This window comes from Primulina huaijiensis, chromosome 3 (assembly GCF_012295235.1).
Source record: "Primulina huaijiensis isolate GDHJ02 chromosome 3, ASM1229523v2, whole genome shotgun sequence".
NCBI lineage: Eukaryota > Viridiplantae > Streptophyta > Magnoliopsida > Lamiales > Gesneriaceae > Primulina > Primulina huaijiensis.
In genome coordinates, this window is record NC_133308.1 from 21633292 (window position 1) to 21652398 (window position 19107).

At 32.3% G+C, this 19107-nt stretch overlaps 1 protein-coding gene across 3 annotated transcripts in view; it reads right to left on the reverse strand.

Annotated features, from left to right (window-relative positions):
• Positions 1 to 14918: 14918 nt before the first annotated feature.
• The window catches only part of LOC140973706 (uncharacterized), a 4501-nt gene continuing 312 nt past the window's right edge, over positions 14919 to 19107 (reverse strand). Inside the window, exons 2-6 of one of the 3 annotated variants that reach the window (XM_073436701.1) lie at positions 17709 to 17960; positions 17256 to 17399; positions 16196 to 16942; positions 15450 to 15702; positions 14919 to 15202 (exon numbers count right to left, since the gene is read on the reverse strand). In XM_073436701.1, coding sequence (XP_073292802.1) covers positions 15192 to 15202; positions 15450 to 15702; positions 16196 to 16942; positions 17256 to 17399; positions 17709 to 17960 — 1407 coding nt within the window. In that variant the 3' untranslated portion in view covers positions 14919 to 15191. Of the gene's footprint in view, positions 15203 to 15298; positions 15703 to 16195; positions 16943 to 17255; positions 17400 to 17708; positions 17961 to 19107 lie in introns of all 3 variants that reach the window. The other 2 variants (XM_073436700.1, XM_073436702.1) reach the window with 2 other exon arrangements.

Genomic DNA, 19107 nt, shown 5'->3' on the forward strand with positions numbered 1-19107 from the left:
ACCTCGCGCATATGCGTGGAGACGAGGCGCACATGTGCGCGACAAGATGAATGTGGAGGCAGAAGACCTCGCGCATATGCGCGAGATGAGGCACGCATATGCGCGAGCAGGTGGATTTCCCAAGCACCGAGACAATCTCTGTCTCGGGCATATGCGAGAGCATTGGACGCGCATATGAGCGAGAAGTGCTGAATGAAAAAAATAAAAATGTGACACATGTCTTGCCATGCATATTAACATGTAAACCTCCATCCACTTCAGAATTAGAACACATGGAAATCCTCAAGCTTTTCATATTTTAGAATTTTGATTGTGCAAAATCCGGCCATCCGATTTTCGATCCGATCATAGTTCTGTGCTTCTCTCGTCAAGAGCTTCGAAGGGATGTAAGTTTTCTTATTTTCCTGAAAGGTTCGAAAATTTGGTTTTGGAGGAATCATAATTTGATTGATATTATGTGTTCTTGAGATTATGAGAAACATATAATCGAACCGGATCGAAGAACGGATAGTGTATGCAATTGTTATCATTTTTCCAGCCTATATTTGAACGGGGTTGTGCAGATTTTGGAATTTTGGTTATAGTTGTTGATGGTTATGTGTTGTGGATATTGCCTATTGTTGTTTGAGTTGTCAGGTATCTCGAAATTGCGCCGTTACGCCATCGAAATTTAACTGATTGAGTATTGATAAAATCAAGTTTTGCGTTGAGTTGTATATTGATATTGTGCTTCTCGAATGTCAATTCCAGATTTGGTATTGAAGGCTTCGACCTCGAGACTTTCACTTCAAAACCGGTAGACGAACGAGCAAAGCAAGATTGAGACTGTTGTGTCAAACCAAAAACCGAGGAAAGAAAGGTATAAATCAATGTTAAACCGGGATAGATAACTCGAGTAAGATATAACTTGAGTTCTCAAAATCACATACTACATTTCTATTGCTTTGATGTGTTTGACATGCTTGAGTTGAATATACTTAATATATTGAGTTATAGAAAAGCATATATTATGAGATAGACATCTGAAATGAGTCTTTGGTAGAGGTGCCAAGTCACTGGACGTTTGGATTATAACGATGTGCTTAGGAGACAGATCGACTCCTATTGTAGATATTCGATATATTGTGCCGAAGTCGAAGAATAGGAACGTACCACCACCTCGAATGGAAGAGTAGGTGGGAGACTTGTTACGTTCTTATTCAAACCGGGATCCATAGATAAGAGTCTATAAGAGTTAAAGAGTTTGATTTAGAGTCGAGTCAAAGATTAAGAATTAAAGAGTTGGATTTAAAGTTTTGTATCTATTTATGTTTCTTAGACTACGATACATGTTGCTTGACAACTGTTTCATACTTTTGTATATGCTTGTATGAAATGCATGTATACGTTGTTTATACTGGAAAATATATTTCTCACCGGTGTTATCTGGCTGTTGTTGTATTTGTATGTGTGCATGACAACAGGTGGGACATGATCAGGGTCGAGAAGATGATGAAAGATCGAGATTAGAGTGGTGATCCGGGCTTAGACATAAATCTAGTTGTTCCACTACTTGATATGTGGTTGATAAACACTAGTTGTTATGACTTTATTTTGAATACGTTTTGGATCTTTGATCATGTTGTAGATATTGATCTTGTAAATTGAATAAGATGGAGCATAACTTGTTGTAATAGTTTGTACACTTGTTTATGAGGTGCTCAACTTTAAAAAAAAAATTTCGACCTAGCTTATGTAATTGATCCATTTAATCTCAATGATGATTTAAGAAAATGAATTAGCGTCCGGGTCCCCACATAAAACATCACATGAATATTAATATTTTTACAATGCTAAAAAATACAATTGAAAAACATCTACATAACTTATAAAATACTAAAAAATATGTTAAAAAAATTTATTTGTAAAATTCCTAAAATGAGAAGGATGTACATGTAAAATAAAATCAACATCGGTATTAATATAAACATCATTGACATTTTATTTACTACTAAAATTTTGTAATTATAATCTATAATAAATTAATGTTGGTTTTGCCATTGTAAAATTATTGAATTATCCTTAGCAATTATAATACAAGTAATTATATCTATAACACTTGGTGAAATATTAAAATTATATTAATTTCATAGGATTATTAATATTAATTATAATTTCTGGTACAAGTATATATTACTACTTAGTAGGTCTCTTATGAGACAGTCTAACAGATCTATAACTACAAGTAACAATATCTATAACACTTGGTAAAAATATTATAATTATATTATTTTGATAGGATTATTAATACTAATTATACTTTTTGGTACAAACATATTACTACCGAATAGGTCTCTAGTGAGACGGTCTCACAGATCTATATTAGTGAGACAAATTAATTTGGTCCATATTTGTTCTGAAATGTAATAATTTGACATAAAAATAATACATTTTCATTAATTGGGCTGAGTCAAATATACGTCTCAGAAAATTATCCATGAGACAATCTCGCATGAATTTTTTGTTACTACTAATTAATACTATTAAAAATGAATTACAAATTCTCCAACCATTGATATCATTATGTACGTTAACTTTAATTTTGTAATCACAGTATCACAATTAAATTTTTATGGAATATCAATAAAATAGAGGCAAAAGTTTGAATTGAGCGATAATTTTATGAATTATATATTGAGCGAATTGATTACAAAAATAAAATTTGATGTAATTTTTTTTGGACCATATGACTGTGGGGACCCGAGCTCTAACTCAATTATCTTTGGGATTAATTGGATCTTTGCTAGAAAATGTGGGTCAAAATTTTGCTTTTAAGATCAAAACCAGTTGTATAAAAATCATACACAAACAACATTCTTTATTTTATTTCAACAAAGGTAAATACATGTCTTATTCCCTTTTCGTAATACAAATTAGAGTTTACCACAACTACATGTCACATGTAAACATTCCTAGTTCATCTGCTACGCCCGACATCTCCACGCTAACTCGATCTCTCATCTTTGTCGCGACCCTGATCCTGTCCCACCTGTTGTCATGCACACATACAGACACAACAACAGCCGGATACTCCGGTGAGAACAAATCCCAGTATAAAACATGTATACATGCATATACACAATAGAAATCATGAACATACTATCATGAATGTAATCGACAACAATACATCTTAGAGTATATGAAACATAATCAGAATAAGTCAAGCAATGTAAATCAAACGCATATCTTTGACTCAATTCATATCTAAATCTAGGGATCCCGGTGTGAACAAGATGTAACAAGTCTCCCACCTACACTCCCAATCGGGGTGGCGTTACATCTTATTCCTAAACTTCGGTCCTGTCTGTATCAAATTCTACAATCGGAGTGAATCTTCCCCTATGTTTCGATATCACCGAACGTTTATAAAATTGGCGTATCTACCAATGACTCTCCTATCTCAGTACATATATGTAAATCAATATAAAGTACAAACATAACAAGTATGTGATTTTGGGAAACTCTAATCGAATCTCATTTGAGTTATATCTTCCCGAATCAAACATTGAATTATACCTTTCTCGTCGTAGTCTTTAGAAATGTCGAGGTCTCGATGTCGAAGCTTGTCACAACAGATCTGAAATGACATTTTCAAAATGCATTCTATCAATCTCTAACCCAACTCAATACATATACGATCAATATTAAATCTCGATACATTTCGACGGCATAACGGCGTAATCTCGCGATACCGGTCAATCCAACATCAATAATCAATAACTAACAACTCATATTTCTCATCATAGCAACATCTACTATACTGAAATCTGCATATACCCAAGCAAAGACATGCTGGAACATAAAAAGATCGCATATCATATCCGTTCTTCAATCCGATTGCGAGTATACAATGTCCAATATTTCAAAAACATTATAGGTTCATCATATACTGATTTTTCCAATACATAAATCTCAAACCTTGCTGAAACTGAATAAAACTTACATCTTCTTGAAGTTCTCGACGAGAGGAGCACGGTACTGTATTCGGATTGAAAATCAGATAACCGGTTCACTCAAAATCACAATGCTAAGATGGAATGAAGCTTGGGGATTTCTATGGTTTCTCTCTCAATTCCTGGCTGACATCTTGAGGAATGAACTAAGTACATATTATATATGCATGGCTAGGCCAAGTGGCTTCATCTTTGGTCTGCACGTCTCGCGCATATGCGCGAGACTCTCTGTCTCGGCGCCTCGGCAAATCAACAGCTCGCGCATATGCGGGCCCTCTTCTCCCGCATATGCGCGAGACCTACGGTCTCGGCATTTCTGAATGCATCAGCTCGCGCATATGCGCGCCCTCTATTCGCGCATATGCGCGAGACATACGGTCTCCGCATAAGTCAAGTCCAGCAGCTCGCGCATATGCGCGCACTCTCTTCGCGCATATGCGCAAGATTCTCTACCTACCTCGCGCATCACATATCATATGTTATCTCGAATCGTGCCTCAGATATGGTCCATCTATGATTCACAACAAAGCATAATCATTAATCTCATATGATCAACATCAAATTCTCGGGCATTACAATGACCCTTCATTCACATAACTTATAAAGTACTAAAGAAGATGCTAATTGCTAAATGATATATTTGTAAAATTCCTATGATAATAAGGAATAAATGTAATCTATATCTATATCAATATGTATATCTACAATCAAATTAATTTGATATTATTAAATTATATCTATACTTAAATCATAAAATATAGCATCAATATTAACATTTTTACAATGGTAAAAAACATTAATCTATTATCGATGATGATTACAAAATTTATTGATAAAAAATGTTGATGTTGTTAATTATAAGTCTTCACACATTTTACGGGCACATAACATTTGTTCTATTTATATACATTATCATTGTCATCTATTTATGTTATTAGATCCAACGTGTGTATGTTTGGTACAATAATTGTCCATGCTGGGTAGAACAATCGAAACGTGATGCTTGAGCTGCTATATGATTTAAAATATTTGAGTTACAGTACTGTTACCACCAATTGTAGCTTTTGGTAAAACAGCAAACACTCGGTCCTAGAATTGATATCAGAGCCAAGGTCACGGGTTTGATTCTCATCGATTGCAAGAAGTGCAATTATTGAATGAGAGATTATTGGGTGTAATAATTGTCCCTGTCGGGTAAAGCAATCAAAACGTGGTACTTGAGCTACTGTACGGTTTAAAAGATTACGGTTGAATCGTTACCACCAGTTATATCTTTTTAGTGAAACGTCAAGCACTCGATTCTACCATGTATCTGAGTTGAATTAGGATTTTTAAAAGTTAAAAATTAATTCTCAAGATTCAGAGTAGAAATTATGAATTTATTAAATTTTTTAATATTATTTAAAATAAAAATAATATTCCAAAATATGATTCATGTCAGGTTATTTATTAGATAGATTTTATGCAATAATTAAATTAAATTATTATAATTATATATATTATATAAAAGTGCGATGTATAAAGTTTTCATTATTAATTTTCAATTTTGTCTTTTAATGTATATTTTACAAAACGTTGAAAATTCACTTTGATGCTCTTTAAAAATAAAAATAAATTGTTAAAATAAGGCAAAAATTTGAAAATATCGTTTTTTTTTTTTTTGGAAATATGAGAGATATTTGAAGATATTTATTAAAATAATGATATATATTTCGATATATGTATGAATATTTAAAATTTTCATTTTGAAAATTAAATTTGAAAATATGATATATCTTTTGAATAAGTTCATATATGCAATAAGTTTATTAAGAGGAAAGTATTGCTTTTTTAAAATATATATTATAATTTGATAATAATATTTGAAAAATTATTTCAATTATTTGGTCTCTCAAATGATATTCAAATACTAATATCTAAATTATGGAATAAAAATGGAGTTTTGAATTTGAAACATATTATGTAACAACATATAAAAGGGATATTGGACAAGATTATTGTGAATTGTTGTGGAGGCAACCACAATATATATTTTGAAAAAAATTATTTTTTATTCAATTTGGAGGGGAAAAAGGTGTGTTAGCAGGAGAAATGATCTACATTTTTGAAAGATTTCAAATGAAACAAATTTGAAACGAGTGGTACTCATTCAACAATTATCAACTAAAATTGTTCAAGATTTAGGCTTTGAGGGTCGTCGAGTAAAGCTGATCATGGTTCTCAAGAACCATGGAACCAAAATCAAAAGTAACAAAATATAAAATTATGAACCATTATACAAAAAAATCAATTGTGAATTCTCGACTTTTGTCATTTTTTTATATATATTTCTAAAGAACCCTAAAAATTGGTGTGAATGTTTTTGTAAAATAAATTATTATGACAAAGACAAAATAGAAAACATAGCATGTCTTATGTTTATAAGAAAAAATCCAACTATAAATGAATATCTATTAGATAGATTTATTTAATAATTAAAATAAAATTTATAAATATTATTTAAAATTTTGAAAGTTAAAAATTAAATGGATCGTAATTTGGAGTATAATTACAAATTTATTAAAATTGTATTAATATTATTTAAAATAAAAATAATATCCCACTAAATATTTCATGTCAACTCATCTATTATATAAGAGTTTATGGAAAATATAATCAAATTATATTTGTTATAATTGTCAACTTTGCTTTTTATTGTATATCGCCGAAAACTGATCTAAGTTTTTTCATAAAAAAAAAAATTTATTAAGATATGACAAAAATTGGAAAATATCATTTTTTTTTTAAAATAAAGAGAGATATGAAGATATTTGTTAAAATAATGATATATATTTGAATATTTATATAGAGATTTTAGCTTTTTCATTTTGAAAATTTATAATTGAAATATGATATTTTTTGAATAAGTCTATATATGTAAGGTAAGGGGATATTTGGGAAAATGGACCTCGTCAACCTTTTTTTTTTTTAAATAACCTCCCCAATTGTATTTGAAATACACTGCAAAAAGTCATTTTTAAAAATAAATATTGACAAGTGTTAGATAATAAAATACTCATATATGTAAGAAGTTTATCAAGAAAAAAAATGTATTTGTTAAACTATATATGATAATTTGAAATATGTATCTCAATTATTTGGTATTATTTTTTTCTTTGTGAAATTTTAAAAGTGTTTAATGATTCTATTGACCAATTATCTGGTGTTCATTATCATACTTCATACTTAGTTTGAACACATTGTTGCAAGATTGCATGTATTTTTAGTGAGCATATTAAATCTAGTGATGATGTTTTAGTTCAATATATTTGTCATTAAAGCAAAATGAGATAAATATTTTTTTAGAAATTTCTGAAATATTTTTATGTGCTTTCGTTTTAAATCCTAGACTTAAATTAGATTATTTACAAGAAATGCAAACATTATATTATGATTCTTTAAAACTTACTACGGAAACAGTTTCATCAACTTCATAGATTTTTTTTAATATTATAATTCATTTATATAAAATTTATAGTAAATATAGCACAAAATATGGTGGACAAATTGTTCCACATGAACCACAATCCACTATCATTAGTAATATCATTTCTTAACTTACTAAAACATAACTTTTATTAAGAGAATGGACGAAACGTTTATGAGGATCCTCAAGTTCCAGTTAGGAACTTAAGAATTATTTTACCACTACTTTTATTTTAGTGATGCAGATGAGGACACTTAGCCATATTACGATTATGGTTGCAAAAAACACATGTATATCTAATTTTTACTATAACAGAATTCTAGCTTGCCCCGTTTCAATGGTTGCAGTGGATCAAACTTTTAGTATCGAATGAAATACATTATGTAAGGCCCTGTAATTAATTATCCGCTAATTTGGCATAATTAGAATAATTATTGAGTTGTAAATTAAAATAATTATTTATGCCAAATAAATTCAAGAAGTGTGTTAAAAATATGTATTTTAGAATATCAGAGAATTTAACGATATGAAATACATATAGAGTTTAAATAACACACGAGAGCAAAATGAATACAGACCAGGATAAATGGGCTTGGGTTACTATTTTGGTGATCCATTATTATTATTAAATGCATACAATACACACATATCTCATTCAAAAGAGAGAAGAAACGAGAGAGAAGGAAAAAGGAAAGAAAGAAATTCTCGTCACTTGTGTAGCAACCACGGCAAAATCGCGATATCTCCTCTGTTCGGCATCAAAATCTCGATCGGTCTAAAGGGGTGTCTTCCTAACATCCTAGGCTTCAATTCAAGACAGAAATCGCGAATTTTGAGCAAGGATACGGGTAAATCGAAGCTGCTGTTCCGGTGCTCTGTTTCTGCGCGAATTATTCAGGTTTTTGGGTGAGATTTTTTGGGTTGCTGCGATTTTTATCGTTTGAATTTGTAGAAATGATCAAAACAAACTTTGTAGTGCTTTATGTTAGATGTTCATAGCCACTGGAATCATGGGTTTTATATAAGAAACGGATTTGATATGATTTTTCTACCAAAATGTGCCAAAATCGAATTCTGCAATTGTGCTGTGCAGGATACCTACTGTATTTCGGGATTATGGCATATATGCGCTCGGATTCTGGACATGTGATTCAAATCAGAGTTGTAGAGCTATGTGTTGTATTCGTATTGATATAAGAATCGTTAAATTCCATTAAGAATTGAAATCGTTATACTTATTTTGCCGAAACTGCTCAGGTACAGAATTTTGCCGCGAAGTGCGTATGGAGTAGAGTATTCTTGATAATTTTGGGATTTATCTATTAGGATTCTAGAAATGGTTTATTACCGAAAAACTTAGATATTTAAGTTTTATTTCATTTTCAATTGGCGGATCTTGATTTGGGTCAAAAATGAATTAGATGTGAATTTTATGGTCATAGGTGCCGAATCTGAAACTGTAACAGAATTTATTTTTTCTAGATTTCTGTTTGTCGATGTTTATCCGTGTCAAGATGATTGAATTTTTTGTTGACATCTTCTGATGAAATATGGGTTTTTGAGTTAGGATTCCAACCATATATGATAAGTATATTTTGGTTAAGTTTTGGTTAAGTTTTGACCTTAAAACTTAGCATAGGTACAAGCTGAAATTTGAAAATATTGTTATTGAATTGGAAATTTACTCGACTTGTTATATTATCTTATTGTTAGGCCGAGGAGATCAAAGATGAGCTTGTTGTCGTTATCAGTTGGTATAGGTATGTTACAGCTCGGTAACATACGACGGTAAAACATAAATCATGTTTAATTGTCATTCTGTGTTGCACTGATCGTGTTTATGATTTGTTGACTGTTGTAAGTTATTAAATACCTTCGTGGTGATATATGTTTATTATTGTGACATATTATTGGCATTTAGCATAGGGCATACTGTTATGACATTCATGTTGAGCCCTATCGTTCTTGTTAGCCTATTGTTGATATCCATTGTTATCTGGCACTGTTGTTTATCTAGGGATAATAGTGTGGCTGATAGGCCTATACGAGACCGTAGATGTGATTGAATAATCCCGTGGTTAGTGTAGCCTTTTGAGGTGAGCGCTGGGATTGATTCATCTAGTTCGTTCTGTTGTGTCATTCTGTTATATCGTATCAGCTGTATAGAGACCGAGTCAGGGGTGTTATTCAGCACAGCTTGGCATACCTCGCATACTTGGCAGGGCGGTTTAGCTGCATGACGATGTAGCTCCCTTGTGTTGTCGCTCGAACATTATTCCAGTTGTTATCGTACCGTTTGTTGGCTCCTGTTATCCCGACTATGCGTTGAGCCTTTCATGCATTGCATATTACATTTTATTATATGATTATGCATGATTTATGATTATTGTTGAACTGTTTCATACCAGAATCCTAACCTCAGTTGTTTACTGGGGGGCTGCTATGGTTGCTTTTGGGCACCATGGTAGATCTCCCGAGTCGTTTTGCAGCATCAGGCCGAGGTTCTGCCAGTGGAGCTCGGGATTGAGGTTGGATTGCTTGGTTCTGTTCAAATCCGTTTCTTATCTAAAACCCATGCTTCCAGTGGCTATGAACAGCTAACATAAAGAACTACAAAGTTTGTTTTGATCATTTCTACAAATTCAAACTACAAAAATCGCAGCAACCCAAAAAATCTCACCCAAAAACCGGAAGAATTCGCGCAGAAATAGAGCACCAGAACAGCAGCTTCGATCTACCCGTATCATTGCTCAAAATTCGCGATTTCTATCTTGAATCGAAGCCTAGGATGTTAGGAAGACACCACTTCAGACCGATCGAGATTTTGACACCAGACGGAGGAGATATCGCGATTTTTCCGTGGTTGCTACACAAGTGACGAGAATGAAGTTCTTTCTTCTTTCTTTCCTTTTTCCTTCTTTCTCTCGTTTCTTTTCTCTTTTGAATGAGATATGTGTGTATTGTATGCATTTAATAATAATAATGGATCATCAAAATAGTAACCCAAGCTCATTTATCCCGGTCTGTATTCATTTTGCTCTCGTGTGTTATTTAAACTCTATATGTATTTCATATCGTTAAATTCTCCTATATTCTAAAATACATATTTTTAACACACTTCTTGAATTTATTTGGCATAAAAAATTATTTTAATTTACAAATAAATAATTATTCTAATTATGCCAAATTATTGGATAATTAATTACAGTGCCTTACACATTAGATTAGAGACTTTCTAGATTAAGGCCAAAAAATTTGGAAGTCCAATGTTTACTCAATGATTGGTCAAAAGCCGGTACCAGAACACAAGATGTTAAAAGTGATGAAAAACAAAGACGAAACTGAAAGAACATTCTGAACAATGACCGGAGGAAATGTGAGTGATTGAACAACGTTACTCTTAAAGGTAAGTATGTAAATGTAAGCGAACTACGAGGGTTTTGATTTTTCTACATCAAAAAAGGATATACAGACGACTTATATCGTTATACTATATAATTATAACTATATAAATGCAAACCTTTTACATATTTTTTTAGTTGTATGTGATACCTTGCAAACTTGAATACTACCATACTGGTTAATGAAACAGTGTGTTGGGGCTGGGGTGGCCAAATTTGGTCGCCCTAGCGGGCCCTTCACCCCCTCGAAAATCCAAGCAGTGTACCACAAGCTGGGGCAACCAAAAATAGTCGCCCTAGAGCAGTCCACGTAGCTTGGATTTTCTAGGCAGTGACCCTTGCGCTGAGGCGGCCATTTAGGCCATGCTATCTAGAAATTTCCAAGCAGATTCTTTGTGCGCTTTGAGTTCCGGTATATATATATAAAGATTGAACTGGTTATGAACCCGAAGGTTAATCAGGCCCGAATCCGGACCCGAACCATCGGGATCAGAACCCAGACCATAATCATCTAGACAATTATGGTTAAGGGTCGGAATTTTCCTGACCCTAACCTGACGGGTCTGACTCAGACCCGGCCCACGACCATGTCTAGATTGAGGTACTACAACACACATCATTCCATAGAGGCACAACATCTTAGCTAAAGTTTGATTAATCGATTCCACTAGGGGTCAGAAAATTAGAAGTGACTTATACAGGTTCAAAATGAAGTTATCGTGGATGCAACACTTTGTGCGGTATGTTCAAAATGTGACTTTTATACGCATCATGATTTGTATCACATAACATTTGTCTCCCAGTATTCATGTTGACAACTATCTCTAATATGATTTTGTCATGTCTTGAGCCTAGGTCCGTGCAAACACAATTGCAAAATAGACTTTGCAACTACCACGCATCCGTTCTTGTTAATCAAAGTGGTAAACCAATTGGAATATGAATGAATTATAACTTTTTATAAACTGTTTTAAATATTCATTTTGAATACGTGGTATTGCAGTATTACAATTTCTACCCTGGAAATTTTAAAAAGCGCAAAGTATATAATTAATGCCATTGAAATAGAAGATTGAGAAAATTATATTTTTAGTCATGTAAATTACATTTTTTTTTACTTTAGGTATGATTGTAATTTCTTGTTAAATACAGTTTTAAAATAATAAATAAATCAATATATGTAATGAAATACACATTCAAATAACATGATATGGTAAAAATAAAATCAAATCAAATAAACTCATACAATAATTATTAAATATAGATTTAAAACTACTGGTATGATTTTCATCATTAAAATTTGAAATATAACAAAATAAATAAACTTTCATAAAAAATACTATTTTTTGTATTTGTTGAATTAGTTAGTTTGATTTCAAAATAATTAAATAAAGATATTAAAATATCATATGTAAAAACTTTAATATTTTGATAAATGCTAATAAGTGAGCATTATAATTATATTTATTATAAGAATTATGTCATATATTGTTTTTACAGTAGAAAATAACTTATGTGTCTTTTTATTGCTCATTAATATCTCTTTTCATGTATTATATATCTAGAGTTTTGATTTATGATCAATTTTGACGAGCATATGTATGTAATTTTTTAGTTAAACAATTTAATAAAATTATCATGCCTATAACATACAAATTTGTTATATAAATTTTTTTCTTCAAATTTTCATATTTTTTGAATTTTTACTATCTTTTAAAATAAAATCAAAATTATATATGTATTACATTATAAATGTTAATATGAATATTTATTATCTCACTTGAAAGAAAAAATATATACAAATATATAATTTTTTTTTACAATTAAGTATTTTTCAAATACATAAGTTAATGAAATTTTTAAAAAATATATATAATATATATTTTTCATGAAGTCTTCATATACGAATCATTATTATTATTATTATTTTTTATGTATTTGTATATGCTTAGTACTTATATCATATGTACATTGAACATTTAAAAATTTTTGTTTTCTATGATCCACTTTTTAATATCAAATAGGTTGTAGTATTGAAATTTTAAAATAATTTTCTTTTTAAGTTTTAGAATTTTAGCATAGTCAAANCTGAAAATTATAAATCAAAAGATATCATACTACCAAATTTTATAAATTGAATTTATAAATTTGTCTGATATATAATTTTTTTAAAAAAGTACTACTATGATCCATTTTTTAATATCAAATAAAAATACAATACTTGAGATAGTGAAACTAATTGTATAACATTTATGCCGTAAAATAGTTATACAATACTTGAGATGGTGAATGTGGGGCTGTACGTATTAATTAAACTAATGAAGCACCTTCGAATTTATTGTTTACCAAATTACCAAGAGCGAGGCAGAGAACTCCACTAGCTGTAAGCATAGCAGTGAAAGACCTGAAGGCGTAGTGTGCATAGACCCAGTTCTTCGTTCTCTTCCATGCCAAGATTACTGCTTTGTTGCCATAAATTTGAGTAAATTCAAGCAACACATGCATGAAATTAAGCCATCAAAACAGCACAACGTACGTACCTGGTGGAAAGAGTAATTGGGATTGTGAGTAAATTTTTCCTACCGTAGGAATCGGAAAGATTACCCATAAGTGGCATCATCACCGCAGCACCCAACCCCGAAATCTACAATAAATACAGTGTACGTACACAGAACAATCGAAAGATCGATATATTAATTCAAATATACTGTTTTTTAGCATACACGTAGTACGTATATATACTTACAACAGCCTGCTGGAAACCGGTGAGGTAATTTATAAATATTTTTTTTATGATTTATATACACATCTTTACTATATTATTATATTATTATTTTATATAATATAATAATTTTATACTAATTCTTTTGTTAAATCTCTTAAATTTGATACGGAGTAAAGTGGTTCTTTCCCATAGTTCGTTCCATTTATTTGCAACTAGAAATTCATCAACTCTCTTTAGTTTATTTCAAGGTGGTGGGTTTTTTCTTATTTCTTTTCTCTTTTTTTTTTTAAAAAAAAACAATTAGAATGGAATACCATTAGACATTGTTTGATACACATTATATGATAAACATGTGATATATAATATAAAGATAAGTTAATAATAAATAAGATGTAGGATATTATATTTAATGTTTGATATGATTTTAATGAGAGTGATTAAATTTTTATATTAGATTGAAATGACAAAATTAACCTTATCATAATAAATTTTATAATTTCAAAATTGTTGCTTGAGTTCNCTTAAAAATTGATATTTGACTTGACTCATAAAATCAATGGCTCAATTATCATATTATATAATATATAAAATTAATTAAAAATAAATAAATCATGCAAACACTGTCGGCGCATGAACAGATAAGAAATATGAACTCAAGCAACAATTTTGAAATTATAAAATTTATTATGATAAGGTTAATTTTGTCATTTCAATCTAATATAAAAATTTAATCACTCTCATTAAAATCATATCAAACATTAAATATAATATCCTACATCTTATTTATTATTAACTTATCTTTATATTATATATCACATGTTTATCATATAATGTGTATCAAANAAATATTTATTTGATGGGACTGTGAAATGAGAGAACGATAAGGTTTAAGATTTTTATATATTGAGGACAATTAAGTCATTTGTGATGTTTTTATCATTAAATTTAAATTATCACATCTCGTAAAAAAAATATTTTATCTTTGTATAAAGTTATTTATAACATTTCTAAAAAAATACTAAACGTGAGATAAAGAAGATTATTTATCAATCCTTCTCTTATCCATTGTACCACACTATACCTTAGAATATTATAATTATCATTATACCCGAGTATTAAATTGAATATTTAAAAAACTATCACGTCGATATATAAAAACTTAACACTTGACAATCCATTCATAATGTAACAAGAAATGTTACCGAAGAATTTTTTCCCAGAAAGATGTTGAATTTTTTGAGAAGTCAAATTATCTTTGAAATTTTGTATTTTGAAATGACTCGACACATGCAACGCGTCTTTGGGAAATAGGACATTGAAAGAGACCGTGAACAAAAGAGAATGTTAAAAACTGATTCAAACAGCTTATGTACAAACAAACATTGTTCATTTCTAAATATATAACTCAGATGGAACAGTCTTCGGCACTTGTGGTGTCTCCGCCATCATCAAATGTAAGAAGAAGCTGTAGCAGCTCCCTCCCAACATCTACATTTTCTCCAGTACTATCGGGGGAGGGGGAGTCGGGCCTTCCCCGTTGTAGCGAAAATAAATGCATCATCAGATCCTCCGGAGAAACCATTCGGTGCATCCAACCGCCTTTTGGTTTAGGCCTTCCCTGAAAACAGAAAGTGCCATGTCATTATCATCATCAAAACTATTTAAATCACTTTCATCATGAAAAACTTCCATCGATTGGAATCAAAGTCACGACCATCAAAATGTGTAATCATCAATATCACAGAGATCAACAATTGAATCGTCAACCGCGGCATTTTCAAAATCACCATCCTCCTCAAATCCATCCTCAGAACCATCACTATCACCACTGTATTCTGATTCTCCAAGTAAAGTTAAATCAGTACCATCGTTTTCCTCGGCCTCCTCTTCCACTTCCACCACCTCCACCTCCTCTTCACTCAAAACCTCATCGCTGTCAGTGGAGTAATCATGGTTACAATCATCACCATCGTCGTCATCGTCATGACTGTCATCATCTTCAGAGTCTTCGTCGTCTTCGTCGTTAAGGTCATAGAAGTCGAGGCCATCATCGTCATCATAAAAACCGCCGAAGGTTAAGAAACCAATTCGACGATGAATTGAGTTTGAGACCATATCCTAATAAGTAATGCAGAGAAATTAGACTCCCTCTGCTTTGATGCTAATTTAGTTCCACGGGACAAAAAGGAAAAAAATTGCAGAGGATAACTGCATGTTAGAGCCCGGTTGTGTGGTGCTACATGATGATGTAAACAATCCATCAAGAAGAGGCAATAGCTACAATAAACAGTGGTTAAATTAGACCTCTATTGTTTTTTATTTGAATTTTATAGCAGCACCACAACTACATGATACCAAAAATCACTTATCCTAGGGACTCGAATAAGTGATGGCTTTTCAATTTCTCAAACTCACCAAATTGACAGATCTATTGTAAAGACCAAGAGCAAATGAAATGACCCTGGTTCATTTTTCTACAATTTCCCAATACAGCATCCTAAGTTAGCGCACAACTATGGAACAAAATAATAAATTTCAACATAAGGCAATATGAGAATGACCCAGTCATCTTCAAAATCTTCAGAGAGTTATGCTTAAAAAATCTTCATACCTTTTGAATATTTGTGGGTAAGGTAGCTCTATCAATGTTATTTGGAGTCCATATTTTTATGTCATGCTCAATTCCGCTGCTAGCCAACACAGTAGCATGAGGATGAGATTCAATGCAATTCACCACGTGTTTATCAGCTTCAATCACACGAATGAGCTCCCCACCCTTCTTTTTCCAAATGAAAATTCGACCACAGTCTGATCCACTCATGACATACTCACATTTGGGCCCAAAAAAGTTCACGCCCTTCACAGTCTCGCAATTCCTATGTCCTTTGTATGCCTGGGGAGCTGCAGTTACATTGGCGTTGACATTTGAGAGGGGTGACCCTGATGGAAAATCAGATGAATCACCTACATCACTGCCATCAGATAGCTGAGAAGTAAGAGTTGGATCAGGCCCCAAACCAATATCTCTAGCAAAAAGATAGATAAATTCATCATTGTAAGACACCAGAAGCTCGCTCTGATCAGAAAATGCCAACCCTGTTATGCCCACATGCTCATCGTCTGTCAAATGAGGGGGACAAAAGTAATCAACAGGCCTATCAAACTCAGATGACGCATCCCACTTATATTTACGAATATCAAATAGTCTAGCCAGCTGATCAGATCCACCTACAGCAAATAAATTAGGATTTCTTGGATCTATTGTGATTGCATTTAGATGGACGACGGACATATAACTTCGGTTTTGCATGGGTTTACAAGTAAAAAGGCTGGTAGCCGTTCCGGTTCTCAGATCAATCTGCGAAATAGAAGATGCTGTCAAAATTAGGCTTGCAAGCATCGGATATAAACAAAACGAGAATAAAAGGCCATCAAATAAAAAACTTATCCATAAAGTATAATATCTAATTCAGTGTGTGCTACGCGCTAGCTATCAACACAATTCCTTTTGATAAGTATTTCACTCAATTTTATTCCAAAATTTCTAACTAAAACAACAACACGAAAGACAAATGACGTATAACCGGGATATGTCTTCGTTTGGTTCAATAAATTTTCAACAGAAACAGTCAACACCAACCACTTCAAATTTGATTAAAAAAATGACTCACATGTTGAACCAAGCCGTCTTCACCACAGGTATAAAAGATATGTGGGCTTCCAGGTTCAATGGCCAGTTTGTGTGCTCGTCCTTGATGTTTTGCCAGTAAATGGGTCTCCACTTTTCCAGAGTCATGAATTTGAGCATGTCTCACCTAAATTCAAGAATTAAACCTTGTAAGAGAACACTCTTCCCAAAATATATGCAGATTACAATATGAAATTAGAATCATTATGTAATCAACTTTAGACTTCTCCTAATTAATTTTCAGGACCTGCCCACGATCCCCCTGTTTAATCATCAAACTTTCAGGTCAAATTTATCTACATGAATATTAAACACAGACCAATTCCATGATTGCATAAAAGAGCTATGAAAAAATCATATGATGCAAAAATTAAATATCCCTAAAGGAGTTTCAATCATAATCTTTCCTGCGAGAGAATTCAGAAATAAAAGATACCTCTCCATCAGCAGCGCAGGTAACAATGCTCAGGTCTCCAGTGTATGGCATGAACTTTGCTTGGAAAACATTGTTGCGATGACCTGAATGGAAAGAAAGTTTAGCACTGCCAGTTTCCCAGTCCCAGAGAATGATCCTCCTATCATCAGAGCCTGACACAAGAATATCACCAGCCGCACTGAAGCTAATAGTATTGACACAGCCTCGATGTTTAGCTAGAGTTCGCACAAGACAAAGACGAAGCACAAGATCCTAGTAACATGAGAAAAGGGAAACATATTATACTTAGATTCAAATTGCTAACGCACAACCTCACCGCAAAGTTAAAAATGAAAGTACTTTTGAAGTTACCAAATTGAAGATGATCATCTTAGTAGACACGAATTAGTTGGGGCTTAACAGCACATTTATTAAAGAATTATCCGATTTTGGACCTTGGCTGTGAATTGCAAAATAAACAGCAGGAGGTATAGTCTTTTGACAAATGAACTTCTCATGGAAGCAATGAAGCACATTTGATATGTTACTAAATCAGTTGGATCAAATATATGGTAATCAGATCGCATGAGCAACTTCACAATACTATTAGCCATTTAAACATGCAAATGAAAATTTTTAAAGAAGTATTTTCAGAAAAATGGTGTTTCTTGATGAAGAAACACAACACTCGAATTTCAAAGCACTTTTCATGCTTCGGTCCAAACAGCTGCCATGATAACCAAAAATCCACGACGTGTAAGCCAGACAGGTAAATCAAGGTTCAACTATTTAGTGTGTAGGCATGGCAAGGAACAACCATTTATCGAGACCTAAGGTGTAAATTGCCAATCTTTTTGCATCTTCAAGGCCCAAGGCGAGTTTTAAGAATGTAATAGACATTCATACTTTCTTGTACCGTGAAAAAATTATTTAACTGTCATTCCATGGCTTGCAAATTACATCTTATATGCCATTTTTTTAAAACATATAAAACTTAAAATAGTGTTTCTCATCGCGCTTCACTTCAGTGCACCTCAACTGGCATCTTGAGTCAAGGTATTTGCACATTTGTGCTTTGAGTTGCAGCTGAAAGGATGCGAACTCAAGCATTGATTCGCAATTGTCCTGAAGCTAGATAATTCGTGCAATATGCAGAGCTTAGCAGCCCAGCACCATAGGCAATAGCTAAAGATTTTCACAAACAACAAAACAAGATTCGCATGCAAGATGCTTTTGCATAGATTTTAAGAGAGTGATATGCAAGTCAAGCCCCGAAAGCTAGATATTGCACTCGCCATCGCTATTACGAGGCCAGAAAGTTGAAGTATCAAAGAATCATTTAAAATTCCAATTTGATCAACTGGGTTTCACAACAAACAAGAATCTAAACTAAAAGACACACACTCCGGCATATAAAAAA